This window comes from Saccopteryx leptura, chromosome 10 (assembly GCF_036850995.1).
Source record: "Saccopteryx leptura isolate mSacLep1 chromosome 10, mSacLep1_pri_phased_curated, whole genome shotgun sequence".
NCBI classification, from domain to species: domain Eukaryota; kingdom Metazoa; phylum Chordata; class Mammalia; order Chiroptera; family Emballonuridae; genus Saccopteryx; species Saccopteryx leptura.
The window spans coordinates 76,418,722-76,437,515 of NC_089512.1; the positions used below are offsets into that span (position 1 = coordinate 76,418,722).

At 41.2% G+C, this 18,794-nt stretch overlaps 1 protein-coding gene across 20 annotated transcripts in view; it reads left to right on the top strand.

Annotated features, from left to right (window-relative positions):
• The window catches only part of CADPS (calcium dependent secretion activator), a 598,625-nt gene that overhangs the window by 395,849 nt on the left and 183,982 nt on the right, over window positions 1-18,794 (top strand). For all 20 annotated transcript variants that reach the window (XM_066352056.1, XM_066352057.1, XM_066352051.1 and 17 more), the window contains exon 9: window positions 12,158-12,224. In XM_066352056.1, the coding sequence (XP_066208153.1) occupies window positions 12,158-12,224 (67 nt within the window). The remainder of the gene's footprint in view (window positions 1-12,157; window positions 12,225-18,794) is intronic.

Here is an 18,794-nt window from a genome sequence, read left to right on the forward strand (position 1 = left end):
TCCCCCCCCCAACCACCACGCTCTTGTCCATGTCCCTGAGTCTCATTTTTATGTCCCACCTATGTATGGAATCATATACGTAGTTCTTAGTTTTTCTGATTTACTTATTTCACTCAGTATAATGTTATCAAGGTCCATCCATGTTGTTGTAAATGATCTGATGTCATCATTTCTGATGGCTGAGTAGTATTCCATAGTGTATATGTGCCACATCTTCTTTATCCAGTCTTCTATTGAAGGGCTTTTTGGTTGTTTCCATGTCTTGGCCACTGTGAACAATGCTGCAATGAACATGGGGCTGCATGTGTCTTTACATACCAATGTTTTTGAGTTTTGGGGGTATATACCTAGTAGAGGGATTGCTGGGTCATATGGTAGTTCTATTCTTAATTTTTTGAGGAACCACCATACTTTCTTCCATAATGGTTTTTCTGTACTACTTTACATTCCCACCAACAGTGGATGAGGGTTCCTTTTTCTCCACAGCCTCTCCAACACTTGTTATTACCTGTCTTGTTGATAATAGCTAATCTAATAGGTGTGAGGTGGTATCTCATTGTAGTTTTGATTTGCATTTCTCTAATAGCCAATGAAGATGAGCATCTTTTCATATATCTGTTGGCCATTTGTATTTTTTCCTGGGAGAAGTGTCTGTTCATGTCCTCTTCCCATTTTTTTTTATGGATTGCTTGCTTGTTTGTTGTTGAATTTTATGAGTTCTTTGTATATTTTGGATATTAGGCCCTTATCTATGCTGTTGTTTGAAAATATCATCTCCCATTTAGTTGGCTGTCTGTTTGTTTTGTTGTCAGTTTCTCTTGCTGTGCAAAAGCTTCTTAGTCTGATGTATTCCCATTCATTTATCTTTGCCTTCACTTCCCTTGCCTTTGGAGTCAACTTCATAAAGTGCTCTTTATGGCCAAGGTCCAAGAGTTTAGTACCTATGTTTTCTGCTATGTAATTTATTGTTTCAGGTCTTATATTTAGGTCTTTGATCCATTTTGAATTAATTCTAGTACAAGGGGACAAACTGTAGTCTAGTTTCATTCTTTTGCATGTGGCTTTCCAGTTTTCCCAGCACCATTTGTTGAAGAGGCTTTCTTTTCTCCATTGTGTGTTGTTGACCCCTTTATCAAAAGTTATTTAACCATATATATGTGGTTCTATTTCTGGGCTTTCTATTCTGTTCCATTGGTCTGAGTGTCTATTTTTCCTCCAATACTATGCTGTTTTGATTATCGTGGCTCTATAATATAATGTGAAGTCAGGTATTGTAATGCCCCCAGCTTCGTCTTTCTCCTTAGGATTACTTTGGCTATTTGGGTATTTTATAGTTCCATAGAAAACCTGATGATTTTTTGTTCCATTTCTTTAAAAAATGACATTGGAATTTTGATGGGAATTGCATTAAATTTATATAACACTTTGGGTAATATAGTCACTTTAACTATATTTATTCTTCCTATCCAAGAACAAGGAATATTTTTCCAGTTCATTATATCTTTTTCGATTTCCCTTAACAATTCTTTGTAGTTTCATTATATAGGTCCTTTACATTCTTTGTTATTTTTATTCCCAGTTATTTTATTTATTTATTTATTTTGTTGCAACCATGAAGGGGATTATTTTTCTTAGCTCGTTTTCTGATGTTTCATTGTTGGCATATAGGAGGGCAATGGACTTTTGTATATTAATTTTGTATTCTGCGATCTTACTGTATTGGTTTATTGTTTCTAGTGGTCTTTTGTGGAGTTTTGGGGTTTTTGATGTATAAAATCATATCATCTGTAAAAAGTGAAACTTTTACTTCTTCTTTTCCAATATGAATGCCTTTTTTTTTTCTCTTATCTGATAGCTCTGGCTAGAACTTCTAGCACTACATTGAATAAGAGTGGAGAGAGTGTACAACCTTCTCTTATTCATGATTTTAGGGGTTAAGTCCTCAGTTTTATGCTATTTAATATGATGTTAGCTGATGGTTTATCATAGATAGCTTTAATATGTTGAGATATTTTCCTTCTATACCCATTTTGTTAAGTGTTTTAAACATAAAATGATGTTGTATTTTTATCGATTGCCTTTTCTGCATCTATTGATAGGATCATATGTTTTTTGTTCTTTGTTTTGTTGATATGGTGTATTACATTAACTGGTTTACGTATGTTGAGCCATCCTTGTGATTCTGGGATGAATCCCACTTGATCATGATGAATTATTTTTTTAATGTGTTGTTGTATTAGATTTGCTAGTATTTTGTTTAGTATTTCAGCATCTGTATTCATTAGAGATACTGGTCCGTAGTTTTCTTTTTTTGTGTTGTCCTTGCCAGGTTTTGGTATGAGGGTTATGTTAGCCTCATAAAATGTATTTGGAAGTATTTTTTCTTCTTCAATTTTTTGGAAGACTTTGAGTAGAATAGGAACCAAGTCTTCTTTGAATGTTTGATAGAATTCACTAGTATAGCTGTCTGGCCCTAGACTTTTATTTTTGGGGAGGTTTTTGATAGTTGTTTCTATTTCCTCCCTGCTTATGGGTCTGTTTAGGCTTTCTACTTCTTCATGACTCAGTCTAGGAAGATTGTATTGTTCTAAGAATTCATCCGTTTCTTCTAGATTGTTAAATTTGGCTACATATAGTTTTTCATAGTATTCTACAATAATTCTTTGTATATCTATGATATCTGTGGTGATTTCTCCTCTTTCATTTAGATTTTGTTTATATGAGTTCTTTCTCTTTTTTCCTTAGTGAGTCTTGCCAAAAGTTTGTCAATTTTGTTGATCTTTTCAAAGAACCAGCTCCTTGTTTTATTAATTTTTTCTATATTTTTTCTGTTCTCTGTTTCATTTATTTCTGCTCTGATTTTTATTATTTCCTTTCTTCTATTGGTTTTGGGTTGCCTTTGTTCTTCTTTTTCTAGTTCCTTAAGATATGAAGTTAAGTGGTTTACTTGGGCTCTCTCTTTTTTGTTCTTATAGGCCTGTAGTGATATGAACTTCCCTCTTATTACAGCTTTTGCTGCATCCCAGAGATTCTGATATGTTGTATTGTTATTTTCATTTGTCTGTATGTATCTTTTGATCTCTGCTTTTATTTTTTCTTTGACCCACTCATTTTTTAAAAGTATGTTGTTTGGTTTTTACATTTTTGTGGGTTTGTTTACTTCTTTTTTGCAGTTGAATTCTAGTTTCAAGGCTTTAATATCAGAGAATATACTTGGTATAATTTCAGTCTTTCTAACTTTGTTGATGTTATTTTTGTGGCCCAACATATGCTCAATTCTTGAGAATGTTCCATGTGCACTAGAGAAAAATGTATACTCTGACACTTTGGGATGAAGTGTCCTGTAGATGTCTATCATATCCAGGTGCTCTAGTGTTTCATTTAAGGCCAATATTTCTTTATTGATTTTCTGTTTGGATGAACAATTTAGAGCCATCAGCTGTGTATTGAGGTCTCCAAGTATAACTGTATTTTTGTCGGTTTTTGTTTTTAGGTCAGTCAGTAGCTGTCTTATATATTTTGGTGCTCCTTGGTTTGGTGCATATATATTAAGAAGTGTTATGTCTTCTTGATTCAATGTCTCCTTTATCATTATGAAATGAATGTTTTTGTCTCTGATTACCTTTGCTTTCTTGTAGTCAGCATTGTTAGATATGAGTATGGCTACACCTGCTTTTTTTATGTTATTTGCTTGGAGCATTGTTTTACAACCTTTCACTTTGAATTTCTTTTTGTTCTTGTAGCTTAGATGTATTTCTTGTAGGTAGCATACAGTTGGATTTTATTTTTTAATGCATTCTGCTACTCTGTGTCTTTTTATTGGTGAGTTCAATCCATTTATGTTTAGTGTAATTATTGACACTAGAGGGTTTCCTATTGCCATTTTATATATTGCTTTCTGTTAGTTTTGTATCTTGTTTGATCTTCTCTTTTGTTTTTCTATCATTTGTTTTTGTTTGGTTGTAATCCATACTTCTTTCCTCTGTTACTTCTTTTTTCAAGCTATGTGCTTCTGTGGTGGTTTCTTTAGGAGTGGTTACCATTAAGTAATGGAAAGGATACATATCATATTCATTGTAGTACATTATCTCATGAGTGCTTCTGCACTCCATCCTCCTTTGCTACTGTTAATCTTTGTCCTCTCCCCTTTTTTGTTTTTGTAGTCACAGATTAACCTTGTTTATAATTGCAATCTTGATGGAGCTTTTTACTTGTAGTTTTGTTTTGTTCTTTGTATCTAGTCAGAAAACCCCCTTTTGTATTTCCTTACTTGGGGGTTTTCTGGTGATAAATTTCCTCATGTTTTCTGTATCTGTGAATGTTTTTATTTCACCTTCATATTTTAAGGATAGCTTTGATGGGTTTAATATTCTTGGCTGGAAGTTTCTCTCTTTCAGAACTTTAAATATTGGGGTCCACTCTCTTCTAGCTTGTAGAGTTTCTGTTGAGAAATCTGATGATAATCTAATGGGCCTTCCTTTATATGTTGTATTCTTCTTTTTCTTGGCTGCCTTGTGAATTTTTTCTTTGTCATTGGTTTGTGCCAATTTCATTATGATGTGCCTTGGAGCAGTTTGTTAGGGTTAAGATAACTTGGTGTTCTGTTTGCTTCTTGGATTTGAGGCTTTAGTTCTTTCCACAGGCTTGGGAATTTCTCATCTATTATTTGTTTGAATATGTTCTCCATTCCATTTTCTCTTTCTTCTCCTTCTGATATACTCATTATTCTTATGTTGCTCTTTCTGATGGAGTCAGAAAAATTCCTGTAGGGCTTTCTCACTTTTTTAAATTTGAGAGTCTCTCTCCTCTTCTCTCTGTAGTGTCTCTTGTTGCCTGTCTTCTATGTCACTAATTCTCTCCTCTACTGGCCTGTTCTATTGGCTAAGCTTTTTACCTCATTTTTCAGTTCATAAATTGAGTTTTTAATTTCTGTTTGATTTGTTTTCATAGTTTCAATTTTCTTGGTGATATATTTTTTCTGTTCATTGAATTGTTTTTTGAGCTCCCTAAATTGCCTTTCTGTGCTTTCTTGTATATCCGTGAGTATATTTAAGACTTCAATTTTAAATTCTCTGTCATTTAACTACAAGGTTTCCAAGCTATTGAAATTTTTTCTATAGATTTTTCCTCATCTATCTGAGCTACATCTCTGATTTCTTTTTCCTTAATGGCATTTGAGAGTTAATAATACTAATAAGAGTTGATAAAAAAAATTAATTTTTTTGAGAAAATGAAGTGAAAAAATGAAAATTCTATTGTGCTAAGTAGAGCAAAAACTTCATAGACCAGAGGGCCTGAGTTGGGGGGAAGTGACAAAGAGGCAAAAAACGAGATAAGAACCCACAAAATGCCACAAGGAAAAATTTGGATCAAAAATAAAATAATTTGTTTGTAAATGACAATCAAGTGAGAGAAATAGTGAAAGAAAAAAGAAGGGAAAAAAGAAAAAACATACAGTGAAAAATGAAAATTCTATTGTATTAAATGGAACAAAACTACATAGAATGGAGAGCCAGAGTTGAAAGAAATGCTACAAAGATAAAAAGCAAAGTAAAAAGCACACAGAATTCCACACACACAAAAAAATTGAATCCAGAATAAAATAATTTGTGGGTAAAATTCAAATGAGAGAAAAAGTGAAAGAAAAAAGAAGAAACAAAAAAAGAGAGAGTTAAGGTTTTGAAAATAACACTCATAGAAAAAAAAGAATAGAAAATGTAACACCTATGGGTAATAAAGTTCAAAATGAAAAGAAAAGAATAAAGCAGAAAGAGAATAAAATTACTAAGGCAGAAGAAAAAAAAGATTAAAAATACAAGAAAAATAATGGAAAAGTTATAAAGATTGTGGATTTTTCCTGTTTTTGAGAGGTTACCTTCTTCCTTTTTTATCTTCTCTCTCTTTTTGGCTGGTGGTTCTGTACCACAGGTTCTGCCCCTGTGGCACTCTTAGGCTGAGATTTGCAGTTGATGTGTTGCTATGGTGATGACATAAACTAGACCTCAGTCCTGTTGGTAGGCAGGGCTTGTTAGCATTTGCAGGCTTCGACAATGGGAGAGTTCATTTTTCTGGAGCCTCTCCCCAAATCTCTCTTTCCTGAACCAGCAGCCTGAGGATCCGGCTGTAAAGTTGCCCCAGCCACTGCCTGGAGAGCGAGAGGCTCTAATAGCTGTCAAATCCCCCCACAGCTCCACTCAAAGCAGAGTCTGGGTAAGGCTTTGCCAGCCAGAGCCGACAGCATAATCAGGCAGGGTTGGGAGCTGATTGCTTTTCAGGTGTCTTTCTATGAGCCTCCGGGCATGTCTAGTATGCCTCAGTGCTTCACAGGTCCACTCTCCCCAGCCTTTTAGCACTTTGTAACCTGTATCTGCTGGCAGGAAAATGCCCTAGTCACTGCCTGCAGAGCAAGAGGTCTTAAAAGCTGCCAAGTTCCTCTTCCAGGTCTGTTCAAAGCACAGCCCTGGGTATGACAGCTCTGCCAATCAGAGTCATCAGCTTAGGCAGGCAGGGGAGTGAGCTGACTTCTGGTCAGGCTCCTTTCTAAGGTTCCCCGGGTATGTCTAGTTAAATTTGCCTCAGCACTCCACGGGTCTGCTCTCCACAGGCTTCTCCCTTATTGGGAAGCCTACAGTCCAGCCAGCCCAACTTGCACAGTGTTCTCAGAGGTCTGTTCCATGGGAATGTGTGTTTTAACCTGTAACAGCTGGTGGAAGTTGCCCCAGCCACTGTCTGCAGAGCAAGAGGCCCTAAGAACTACCAAGTCCCTCCTCTGGTCCACTTAAATTGCAGCTCTGGGAAAGAAGACTTTGTCAGCCAGAGCTGCCAGTGTAAGCCAGCCGGGCAGTGAGCAGACTGTGAGTTAGGCTCCTTTCAGCATTCCACAGGTCTGCTCTCTAGAGGCTGCCTGCAAGCTGCCTGCGCACCCTTCCCCCCTGCGCTTCCTCAGCTCTCTTCTGTGGGAATGTGCTCTGTTAGCCTGTATGGCTGGCGGAGGTGCCCCACCGAGACAGGTGTGGGCATGGGGAACCTGGCCCCCATGCACTTCCTGCGTGCCATTGTTCAGGGAGCAGGGATTATGCAGGAACTCTGGTCACAGCTCACGCAGAAGGCCACTGCTGACAGTCTCCGACCTGGCCCCTCCGTCAGGGAACATGGGCACCCACGCCCAAAGCACCAGGTGGAACCACTCACACGCTACCTTCACTCACCAACCGGGAGACTGGGAACAAACAAAGCACAAAACTGCTGTGGTATCAGTCTCTGTAGGCAACTGCCCACTCTCCTCTGCCGGGGTTTGCTGCTGGCATTAGCTCCGCGTTGGCGATCTCAAGCTGAGCCGTGGGCACACTCTCTCCTTGGCTTGAATGTCTCTGCCCTAGGCGGCCTCTTCCCTAGACCCTAGACTTCCCTTCCTCTCAGTTCCAAGTGAGAGCAGCCCTTCCTCAGGTCAGTGAGGAAAGCGGAATACTCATTTCCCCATCTTATTTCCTTCAGAGTGGATTATACAGTGTGTCCGTAAAATCATGGTGCACTTTTGACCAGAGGAAAGCAACAAAAGACAATAGAAATGTGAAATCAGCACCAAATAAAAGGAAAACCCTCCCAGTTTCTGTAGGATGATGTGGCAGCATGTGAGCATGTGCAGATGATGACGTAACACTGTGTATACAGCGGAGCAGCCCACGGCCATGCCAGTCGAGATGTGGACGGTACAGAAGAAAGTTCAGTGTATTCTGTGGCTCACTAAATTTGAATCTGTGACCAAAGTGCAACGTGAATATCGGCACATTTATAATGAAGTGCCACCACATAGGAATAACATTACTCGGTGGGTTAAGCAGTTGAAGGAAACCGGCAGTTTGGTGGAGAAACCCCGTTCTGGTAGGCCATCAGTCAGTGACGAGTCTGTAGAGGCTATATGGGATAGCTACCTAGGGAGCCCTAAAAAATCTGTGCGTGAGCCCACATCAAACTGCACTGAATAGGTATGAAACTGGGAGAGTTTTTCTTTTATTTGGTGCAGATTTCACATTTCTATCGTCTTCTGTTGCTCTCCTGTGACTGGTCAAAAGTGCACCATGACTGTATGGACACACTGTATATTTAGCCACCTTTTCGCCTAATTGTACCTTTGTTTGATGTATATATATTTCAGATGCTCCTGGGATTGTTTTTCTGTCTCTAGTTGTTGGATTTGTTGAAATTTCAGGGAGAGGTATCGGGAACACCCCTCACAGCGCCATTTCTCTGATGTCACTCATATTGCTTCTTGATTGGTGTCCTCACTTGCAATATTTTTCACCTATAGATTTAATGAACATTACTACAGGTGCTTAGAATATGCTGTTGCACAAATGAACATTAAAAAAAAGAGTAAGTAGCCTGACCAGGTGGTGGCACAGTGGATAGAGCATAGGACTGGGACACAGAGGACCCAGGTTTGAAATCCCAAGGTTGCCAGTTTGAGTGTGGGCTCATCTGGTTTGAGCAAGGCTCACCAGCTTGAGCCCAACGTCATGGGCTTGAGCAAGGGGTCACTCGGTCTGCTATAGCCCCCCAGTCACAGCACATATGAGAAAGCAATAAATGAACAACTAAGGTGCCGCAACAAAGAAATGATGCTTCTCATCTCTCTCCCTTCCTGTCTATCTGTCCCTAACTGTCCCTCTCTCTGTCTCTCCCTGTCTCTGTCACACACAAAAAAAAGAGTAAGGAATGTAAATTTGTGATTTCCATACTGGGTGGCTGTCCAGGCACCCACCTTAGAGAGAACCCTGATGAGAAGTGCCATTTTAACAACTGGTTTGCCAAACAAAAAATTAGGTATTGGTTCTGCCGACCTGGTGCAAACTGACTGAATCCCACCACTGCCTGTGCTCCAGCCCCATCCTCTCTCTCTTTCTCTCTCATCTTGTCTGCACCTTGTAACCCACTCCTCACTGTCTCCTTGCTTCTCTCTTGCCCCTTCCTCCAGTACATTCACAACCAGCAGCCACTGGGATCATCTTAAATAGAAATAAAATCATGTCACTCCTCTGCCTAAAATCCTTCCCTAGTTTTTCATTCTTGTTTAGATTGAGTGTGTTAATGTTATGATTTATTCATTTAAAAGATCCCGGTCTGGGCCCTGGCTTGGCGGCTCAGTGAATCAAGTGTCGACCCAGCATGCCAGAGGTCCTGGGTTTGGCTCCCAGTTAGGGTATGTACAAATAGCAATCAATGAATACACAACTAAGTGAAACAACAAGTTGGTGCTTCCCCATCTTTCTCTTTCTCTCTCTCTCTCTCTCTCTCTCTCTCTCAATCAATGGAAAAAAAAAAAGATCACAATCTGTTTGCTGTGTAGTGAATGGAGTTTGGGACAAGAGCAGAAGCAGGGAGACCAGTGAGGAGCCTGTTTACATGGCCAGGTAGACATAATGGTAGTTTGGGGAGTAGCAGTGGGAATAGAAATAGATGGGTTATATTTGGAAGGAGAACTCAGAAAATTTGGCAATGCATTGCATGTCTTTGTATAATGTTTTAAAATCTCATCAAAATATATTATAAAGATTGCTTTGTTTTCCGAAGAAACACAGCATTTAGAAACAAAATAAAGCAAATATTTATTGACCACCTACTATATACAGTTAACCCTTCAGCAATGTCACAGTTAGGGACACCAAGCCCCTGCACACTTGAAAATTTATATATGACTTTTGACTCAACAGTTAACCCTTCACATACACGGATTCAACCAGGGTTGAAATCTGCGGGAATCTGAGGTTGGGAAACTGTGGTTGGAAATGTGACATTTCTGTTTTTGATCTGCTGTTGGCTGAATCTGAGGATATAAAATCCACGGATATGGCAGGCTGACTATATTTACTGAAAAAAAAATCTGTGTATTAGTGGTTCTGCGTAGTTCAAGGGTCAGCTGTACAAAGAACTGTACTAGGATGTTAAAAAGAAGATGTTTCCATGCTAGAAATTTAGAAAGAAGAAACTAGGTTTCTTCCCTCAAAGAGCTCAGAGTCCAATAGGTGTGATCAATATTAAAGCAAATAAATTATTGCTGCCAGCCCAGTAGGCGATAACATCAAGTTGAAGATTAAAATTATAAAAAATATGAGTTCTAACATCAGAACTGGGGAGAAGGTGTTCCAGGTAACATAATAATGTGCAAAGTTACAGAGGTATGAAACTACAATGTGGTCGGGGATTACAGATAATATGATGTGCAGAAGCTGAGTCTAGAGAGTTAACCAGGCCAGAAAATGAAGAGGTTTCTAGGTCAGGTCAAAGTGCTGGGTTTTGCCTTTATAGGCTGAGGTTTCCCCGAGTGTATTCACACCACTAATCGTACACAGATCAGTCCTGATACACAGACAAGCATGTATTAGTGAAATAGTTACTTATGTATTTTAACATGTGCTGCACAATATCCCATTAGAGTATCAATGTTGTTACAATATAATAAATTTATTCATGTTAAATATTCATGTTAAAGAAGTCAATTTAAAGAAAATTTTCAAGTAAATCATAGAATAAATAGGTGGACAGATATGAGATAAATCATGAAAGTAGAGTAGGAGTGGCCAAAGTTTGAGACTCCCCCTCACGTAAACAGGGGAGAGGCAGTGGAGGAGTTTCAGCAGGGTAAGGCCCACTGGCATTGGCATATGGTGGCTCTGTCTCATGACCAGGAGGATGGAAACCATTCTGGTGTCCCTGAATTTCATTAAGAGGCTTCCCTAGAGCTGTCCAGGGAAGCAGACTTGTGGACTGGGACAGAAACTGTGGAGGTTTGATGTGGAAAGACTGAGCAGAGGGAAGAAGTTTGCAGGAGGTAAAAAGCATCTGCACTTGGCAACTGAGGACAGAGGAAGAATGAGGGACCCAGGACAACTCCTTGGTCTTGAAGTTCTAACTGGATTTTGGCCACCAACCATTCCCAAGAGCCCCTGAAATTTATCAAACAGTATAAATTTTGATTAGGTGAGTTCTTCTTTATGTTACAAAGTGGAAATTCTGTCTGATTCTCTGTGAACTGAGGATTTGGAAGTTGTCCAGTTGGTTTTGCTAGCAGGAAAAGTCGGGTTTGGAACTCAAGTATTTGAATGTATAGAAGTATGACCAGGTCTTGCCTTCTTTGGTCTAACTGTGCCTGAAAACCACCAGCCTCACTTCCTTGATCAGTGCCAGTTCAACACTCAACAATCCACTAGGCCAGTTATCCCGCAAGGGATAATTCATGAATGAATTAGTAACAGTGGTCTTAAAATCTCCAGACAGCTTTGACCTGTGCTTCTGTTGTTCTTAACCCTCCTTTTTATTTCATTTTCTGCATAAAAATTGAATTTCTATCAACAGAAGAGCATTTGGGGAAAAGAGAGGGGTGCAGGGAGGACTGCATGTTGACGTGAAACATCTTCCCTGCATTTGTAATACACCTACCTGCCTTCGGCAAAATCACAGCAAGAGGAAGCGAGGGAAGGTTTTCCTGAGTAAAACTTGACAAGAGGTTAAAGAATCGGTAGTGGTGAGACTTAGCACTCATTTTTTTCTCTTTGCACGATACCTTTTCAGGAGTTTCCCCCATGGAGAAGACTTTTAGCGCATATACAAGTTAAGTCACAATGTAACATTTTCCAGGGCACTTTCTGGAATCGGCCAAGCAAGCCAAGTCAGGTCTGATGATGGATCGCCATTCTTTCTCTAAGTGGAAGCGAACCTTGCCTGCTGTTTCTTAAATAAACCTTTTCTTTTTTTTTTTTTTTTTTAATCTTTTTTTTTATTTTATTTTTTATTTATTCATTTTTAGAAAGGAGAGAGGGAGGGAGAGAGAGAGAAAGGAGAGAGAGAGAGGGAGAGAGAGAAACAGAGAGAGAGAAGGGGGAGGAGCAGGAAGCATCAACTCCCATATGTGCCTTGACCAGGCAAGCCCAGGGTTTTGAACCGGCGACCTCAGCATTTCCAGGTCGACACTTTATCCACTGCGCCACCACAGGTCAAGCGCCTGCTGTTTCTTAACCGAAACCACACAGCTCCAAACCTCCTTTCTGTCTCTGAGCCCGCGTGTCCTCGCTTATGAGCACCAAGCGTCGCAGTGAATTGTATCAAACAATGCACTCACTCAAGCATTAATGAACTCTGGTCTTTTCCCCCTTTCTCTTAGGTATTTATGGGCCATCGGTAAGAATGTCTGGAAGAGATGGAAGAAAAGGTTTTTTGTATTGGTGCAGGTAACTCTTCAACTCTATTATCAGTATTAAGAGCCATCAGTTTTATGGACTTGATAGGACTAATGAATGGTTTGTAATTGAGGTAAACTTCCCCGAAGCACACAAAGCTCAAGCAGTTAGCTCAGTGAATTCTTATGTATTAATATCCACATAACAGCCGTTCAGAGGGCTAGAGGACACTTCCCGACTCCAGGGTGTTCCCTGTGCTCCTCTTCCTGAGGGCTAGAGGACACTTCCCGACTCCAGGGTGTTCCCTGTGCTCCTCTTCCTGAGGGCTAGAGGACACTTCCCGACTCCAGGGTGTTCCCTGTGCTCCTCTTCCTGAGGGCAAGAGGACACTTCCCGACTCCAGGGTGTTCCCTGTGCTCCTCTTCCTGAGGGCAAGAGGACACTTCCCGACTCCAGAGTGTTCCTTGTGCTCCTCTTCCTATTCTTATAGCACTTTAAAATTAAAAAATAATGCACGCTCATTATTTTTTAATGCCGACAATACAGAATTATATAAGATGAGTAAGAGAAGTAGACTCCCACCTGTCACAGAGGGGCGACCCCAGGGAAAGAGCGAGCATGTGCCTGTTTAGGGAAGTGGGACATCAACATTGTTTTAGAAGAGTCTGCTGTTTCTAAGGCACTAAGATGCGCATGAGAAAATTCCGAATTTAGTTGGACTTTTTACATCTAGTTTATTATTTAGTATGTTTAATATTTAATGACCTGTGGGGAAGCACTCCACTCTTCTTGATGCCTGGGCTTCCGAAGTCTTTTTTTTTTTTTAACTCAGTGAGAGGAGGGGAGGCAGAGAGACAGACCCCTGCATGCGCCCAACCGGGATTCACCTGGCAAGCCCTCTAGGGGGCAATGCTCTGCCCATCTGGGGCGTTGCTCCATTGCTCAGGAACCAAGCTCTTCTTAGCACCTGAGGTAGAGGCCATGGAGCCATCCTCAGTGCCTGGGGCTAACTTGCTCCAATCGAGCCATGGCTGCAGGAGGGCAAAAGAGAAAGAGAGAGAAGCGAAAGGAAGAGAGGTGGAGAAGCAGATGGGTGCTTTTCCTGTGTGCCCTGACCAGGAATTGAACCTAGGACAGCCACACACCAGGCCGACGCTCTACCACTGAGCCAACTAGCCAGAGCCTGGACTTCCAATGTCTTAACATACCTCTCACAATTATGTTTACAATTGGGAACATTTATTTCCAGATAGACTTTTTTAAAAAACAAAAATAAACTCTTTACGTTGTTCTGCAAATTGTTTTTTTTTTATATTAAAAAGAATCATTGTAGACATTTTTCCCTGTTTGCGCACACAGTTCTGGCTCTGATACCTGTGAATTTTCTTTCATTTCTTTTCTTATAATGGGAACTTTAAGATTTAGTCTCTTAGCAACTAGAATTGTCCTTTTTTGATAGACTTCTGACCTTCCCCAACTGGGACTATTATTAACCATGTGGCATGGAACATCTGTGTATCACATACCGATGTAGATGCCAATATTGATATTAATAATACATTAATAATATATAAATAGTATCTTTGCTCTCTTTTTTAAAAATTATTTTTATGTATTTATTCATTTTAGAGGAGAGAGAGAGAGACAGAGAGAGAGAGAGAGAGAGAGAGAGAGAAGGGGGGAGGAGCAGGAAGCTTCAACTCCCATATGTGCCTTGACCAGGCAAGCCCAGGGTTTTGAACCGGCGACCTCAGCATTCTAGGTTGACGCTTTATCCACTGTACCACCACAGGTCAGGCCTCTTTGCTCTCTTGAGTGTTTCTTTAAGAAAAAAAATATCTGGAAATAGTAAGGCATCTTTTTGAAAATCCCTCCCATTGTATTTGTGTGTGTGGCTGTGGGCAGGGGGTTGTTCATTGTTTGCATTAGGATTTTTCAGTTTACAGAGGAATTTGCCATTGCCTCTTTTTAAATTTGCAGGCTCCACCAGAGCATGAAAACTGTAATTCAATTTGAAGAAAAGTTGATTTATGATGTGCTCTGAAAGACATCACAAAGTGTATCACCTTGTGGTTTAGTGACGAAGGTGTTGATCAGGTTACTATGTTGGCTGTCAGCACTAACTAGTATTTAGATCACTTTCAATACTGAAACCTCACCCTGAAGCAACTGCTCCTGAGGCCTTGAAAGTTCCACCAGCTCTGAGCTTCTGAGACTAGACCTACAGATCTGCTCAAGTGTCTGCCTCAAAGACAAAATGCATCTCTCTGGGTGTAAGCAAGTGGTCATCTTTGCTTTCATAATTACTACAGGGTACAACAAAAACTTGAAATAAATTAGCCAAAGGAAAACTTTGAAATTATGTCCAACCCCCAATAACCCATGGCCAAGCTATAAAAGACATTTTTGTCCTGACATACATCTCCTCAGACTACCAACTAACTAATATTTATTGAGCACTTTGTGTAGGGCACACTGGCAGGTCACAGAGAAGGACTAGGAGGCCCAGCCTCTCATTTCTTATGCATACCTGTTAGAGTTCTTTATATGCAAACAACAGAAACAAACTCAAGCTAATTAAGATTTTTTAAAGGACTGCTTTGGAAGGCACTTATGGTAATCCATGGGATTGCTGGAGAGCCTGAAGAACCAGTCTTTGTTACAAACAGAACCCAGTTCCAGAAATCCAGTGTAATGAGGTGATCATAAGACAAAATCAGCTCTGACCATTTTCTATCCTCCAGTCTCCACTCAAAAGCCAACTTTGAGAGAGAGAGAGAATTGGGTTGGTCCAGCTAGGATCACACACCCAACTTTTAGCAGGGGCAGGCTGTGGCACTTGGATTAGCAGTCCCACTGGTCTGTCTCCTATGCAAAATCAGGATGCCATTACCAGAAAGAGAAACAGATGCTGGCAGGCAGCACCAGTGGTGCCCTATCTGAAGGGAGCACAGTATCAATGGAGAGACAAGCTGCACCCAAAGAAGCAGTGCTGAGTTATGGGTGGTTCACCCCTCAGTGCTCTTGCTGGTGCTCAGACTCTCCTGGACTCACCTGGGAATCTTCCTGGCCTCCCCCAGTATTCTATGCCCTGCTTCAGGGCTGGACCTGTTTCTGACTCACCTTGGGGTCCTCCCTCTTCCCCCCACCCACACACACATACACTTCCCCTAGCGCAGTGTGTGGCTCGGCATTCAGGAGATGTGGTGGGAGGAAGAAGGATAAGGAAGAGAAGAGGAGAGCCTGGAGAGTGTCAACTGCCCAGACGGGGAGGGACAAAAGGCCCTCTCACTGTGCTGCGGAGTCTCACCTCCCATACTATTGCTCCACTGACACATGGATTTAGAAATGATGAAGTACTTGGAGAAGTAGCCGACCTCTTATTTTGGAAGAGATTTTAGGGTAGAGGGAGCATCTTCAGGAAAAAACCAAAAGGAAATGTGCTGAAACTATCAATGAAGCCATTTCTGTATAACACATACTGAACTGAAAAGGTGGAAAAGATTGTTTTAGGCTGCATAACTAGAACACAGATGTTTCAAGACCTTCCCACAGAGCCTTCTAACCAAGAGAAGATGCCAGTCACACAGTAGCTAAAAAGAAAGCTCTGTGCTCACTTTTGAAAATCAGAAAAGGGCAGAGCCCATCTGAAGCTCGGAGTCTTTCCTGGAAGGGCATGAGAGAAGAATTTCAGGATTATGAGACATTTCACACACATGTATTCTCGTTAACCTTGAAGGGCCATGGAGATGCACTGGTCACATCTATATCCCAAATTAAAACTTCAGTTTCAGCCTCAATCAGAGAGATTCTTCCCTTAACAACCAGTGGCTTATAGAGGGGACATGACAGCCCACCATCACAAAGGTAATGCAGGAGCCAGGATGAGAACTCAGGTATTCTGTTTCTTTTCTTGTTCTGTTCATCACAACAATGTCTAAAAGCAATTTTGGTGGCCTACTTAAAAAAATACTGCATTATTTTTGGATTCTTCCTTTTTTTTTCCTTCTCTATCAAGTTATCACAGATGCTTTATCAAAGTGATTAAGTAAAAGCTCACCCCCTTTGAAACAATTTTGGCCCTGGCCAGTTGGCTCAGTGGTAGAGCATCGGCCCAGCATGTGGAAGTCATGGGTTTGATTCCTAGTCAGAACACACAGGAGAAGCGACCATCTGCTTCTCCACCTCTCTTCTCTCTTTCTCTTTCTCTCTTTCTTCCTCTCCTGTAGCCATGGCTTGAATGCTTTGAGCAAGTTAGCCCTGGGTGCTGAAGACGGCTCTATGGCCTCCCCTCAGGCACTAAAAATAACTCAGTTGCCAAGCAACAGAGCAGCAGCCCTAGATGGGCAGAGCATTGCTGGGTAAAGGGCTTGCCAGGTAGATCCCAGTTGGGGTACATGCAGGAGCCTGTCTGTCTGCCTCCCTGTCTCTCACTTAATTTATTAAAAAAAAACAACAATTCTAATATTAATCTAGTTGCAAGAGATAAGTCCAAAGGCACCAATTTGGGCCTAGTTCAGGGGAAGCAAACATATCCCAGGATGCTTGAAGGGAAGAATGGCAGTCATGCCATAATGACCATACCCCAATAGCCACACACAATATTGAATTCAGTCAGGCATATAAATGATTTTTCAGTTTCTTTTTAGCCACCAACCCTTTCCACTGAAATTCAAAATGCAAGTAGAACCAGGTAAATAATTCTGGTCATTTTGGGGAAAAGAAAGAGATTCCACAAAGCCTGCCTCAAGTCCCCAGGCAGCCCTAGAGGGAGCTCTGGGAGACAATGTGAAACTACCACACAAGAAATATATCTATCCAGGTGACTCACTGAATGTTTGTGCCTTTGCACCCAGATATTAGGTCTCATGCAGTGTGTTTTAGAGAGAATTTGCAGCACATAATTTACTACATAATTATGCGTTCTGTTAGATTTAACACAAGGAGATTTGTTTTGTTTAAAAATCCTAAGAGAAATACACATCCAATACCAGTCTCCTCAAAATCATCTCCCCTCCTGCCCACCATTCTCTCTCCCTCATTTTCTCTCTCTCTCACACACACCTACCCACATAGACTCTATATTTTTGTCTATAATGCAGCACTATTAAAAGCCTCCCCAAGTAAATTCCCCCCTCTTTTGGGGGGTATTTTTCTGAAGTGAGAAGCAGGGAGGCAGATACAGACTCCTGAATGCGTCTGACCAGGATCCACACATCATGCTCACCAGCGGGCGATGCTCTGCCCCTTTGGGGCATTTCATTGTTGCAACCGGAGCCATTCTAGTGCCTGACGCGGAGGCCATAGAGCCATCCTCAGCACCCAGGCCAACTTTGCTCCAGTGGAGCCTTGGCTGTGGGAGAGGAAGAGAGAGATAGAGAGGAAGGAGAGGGGGAAGGGTGGAGAAGAAGATGGGCACTTCTCCTGTGTGCCCTGGCCAGGAATCAAACCCAGAACTTCCGCACGCCAGGCCAATGCTCTACGGCTGAGCCAACCAGCCAGGGCCTAAAGTTCCCTTTTAATGCTACCATCTTGGGGGGCCAAAAGGTAGATTGTAAATGGACTTCTGACTAGCCAAGGGCAAAGGACATCCTCCAAGAGTGTTGAACCAAAGCAGCAATCCCATCTCTAAGGACCAGGACTAAAATTATTATGGACATGGCTGGAGTCTGCCCCACCAACTGTGAAAGGCATGATGCAGTTGCATGTTGTTTCTGTCCAGAGACTTAAGTGTTCCTACAAGGTAAGCCAGTGTTTACCATGAAGGGGCCTGGACCATCTGCATTGGGTGGTGTTAAAAATGCAGATCCCACCTGACTGGTGGTGGTACAGTGGATAAAGTGTCAACCTGAATGCTGAGGTCCTAGGTTCAAAACCCTGAGGTAACCGGTTTGAGTGGGGGTTGTTGGTTTGAGCATGATCCCAGGATAGCTGGCTTGAGCAAGGGGTCACTGGCTTGCCTTGACCCCTCCCCCCAGTCAAGGCACATATGAGAAGCAATCAATGAACCACTAAAGTGAAGCAACTATGAGTTTATGCTTCTCATCTCTCTCTTCCCTCTGTCTCTCTCTCAAAATTAAAAAAAAAAATGCAGATCCCAAAGCAACATCCAGAAGACTCAAATGCAGTATGTCTAGGACGAGGCCCAGGTATCTGTGTGTTCTACATGCACAGCAGATACTGATGAAGGTTGTCCAGAGACAACCTTTGGAGAAACACTGCCTCAATAGTCATTGTCATTTTTAAAGTAAAGGCTACCATTCCCTTTAGACCATACCCTCTTAGATTTTATGTTCTCCATGGAGCTAGCGTAGCTAAACTGATGCTTATACACAGATGACATGACAAAGCCTCCTCATCCCTGTTCCTTGAAATTCCAATATATGCCCTAAGAACATGGCTATTGACTCTAATCCAAGGATTAAAGAGAAATGAGTCCTTAGCACCACAAATCAAGAAATTGCTGGGCACACTCATTCAAAACCCCAGGGAATATAATAAGGGCCAACCATATTGTTAGGACTGTTACCAAACCAAGAAAGATAAAGGTACTAGTTCATTAGAGTTCTACCTTGTGCTCTTCACCCTGAAATGTAAAGGAAGGAGTGGAAGCCGCCAACT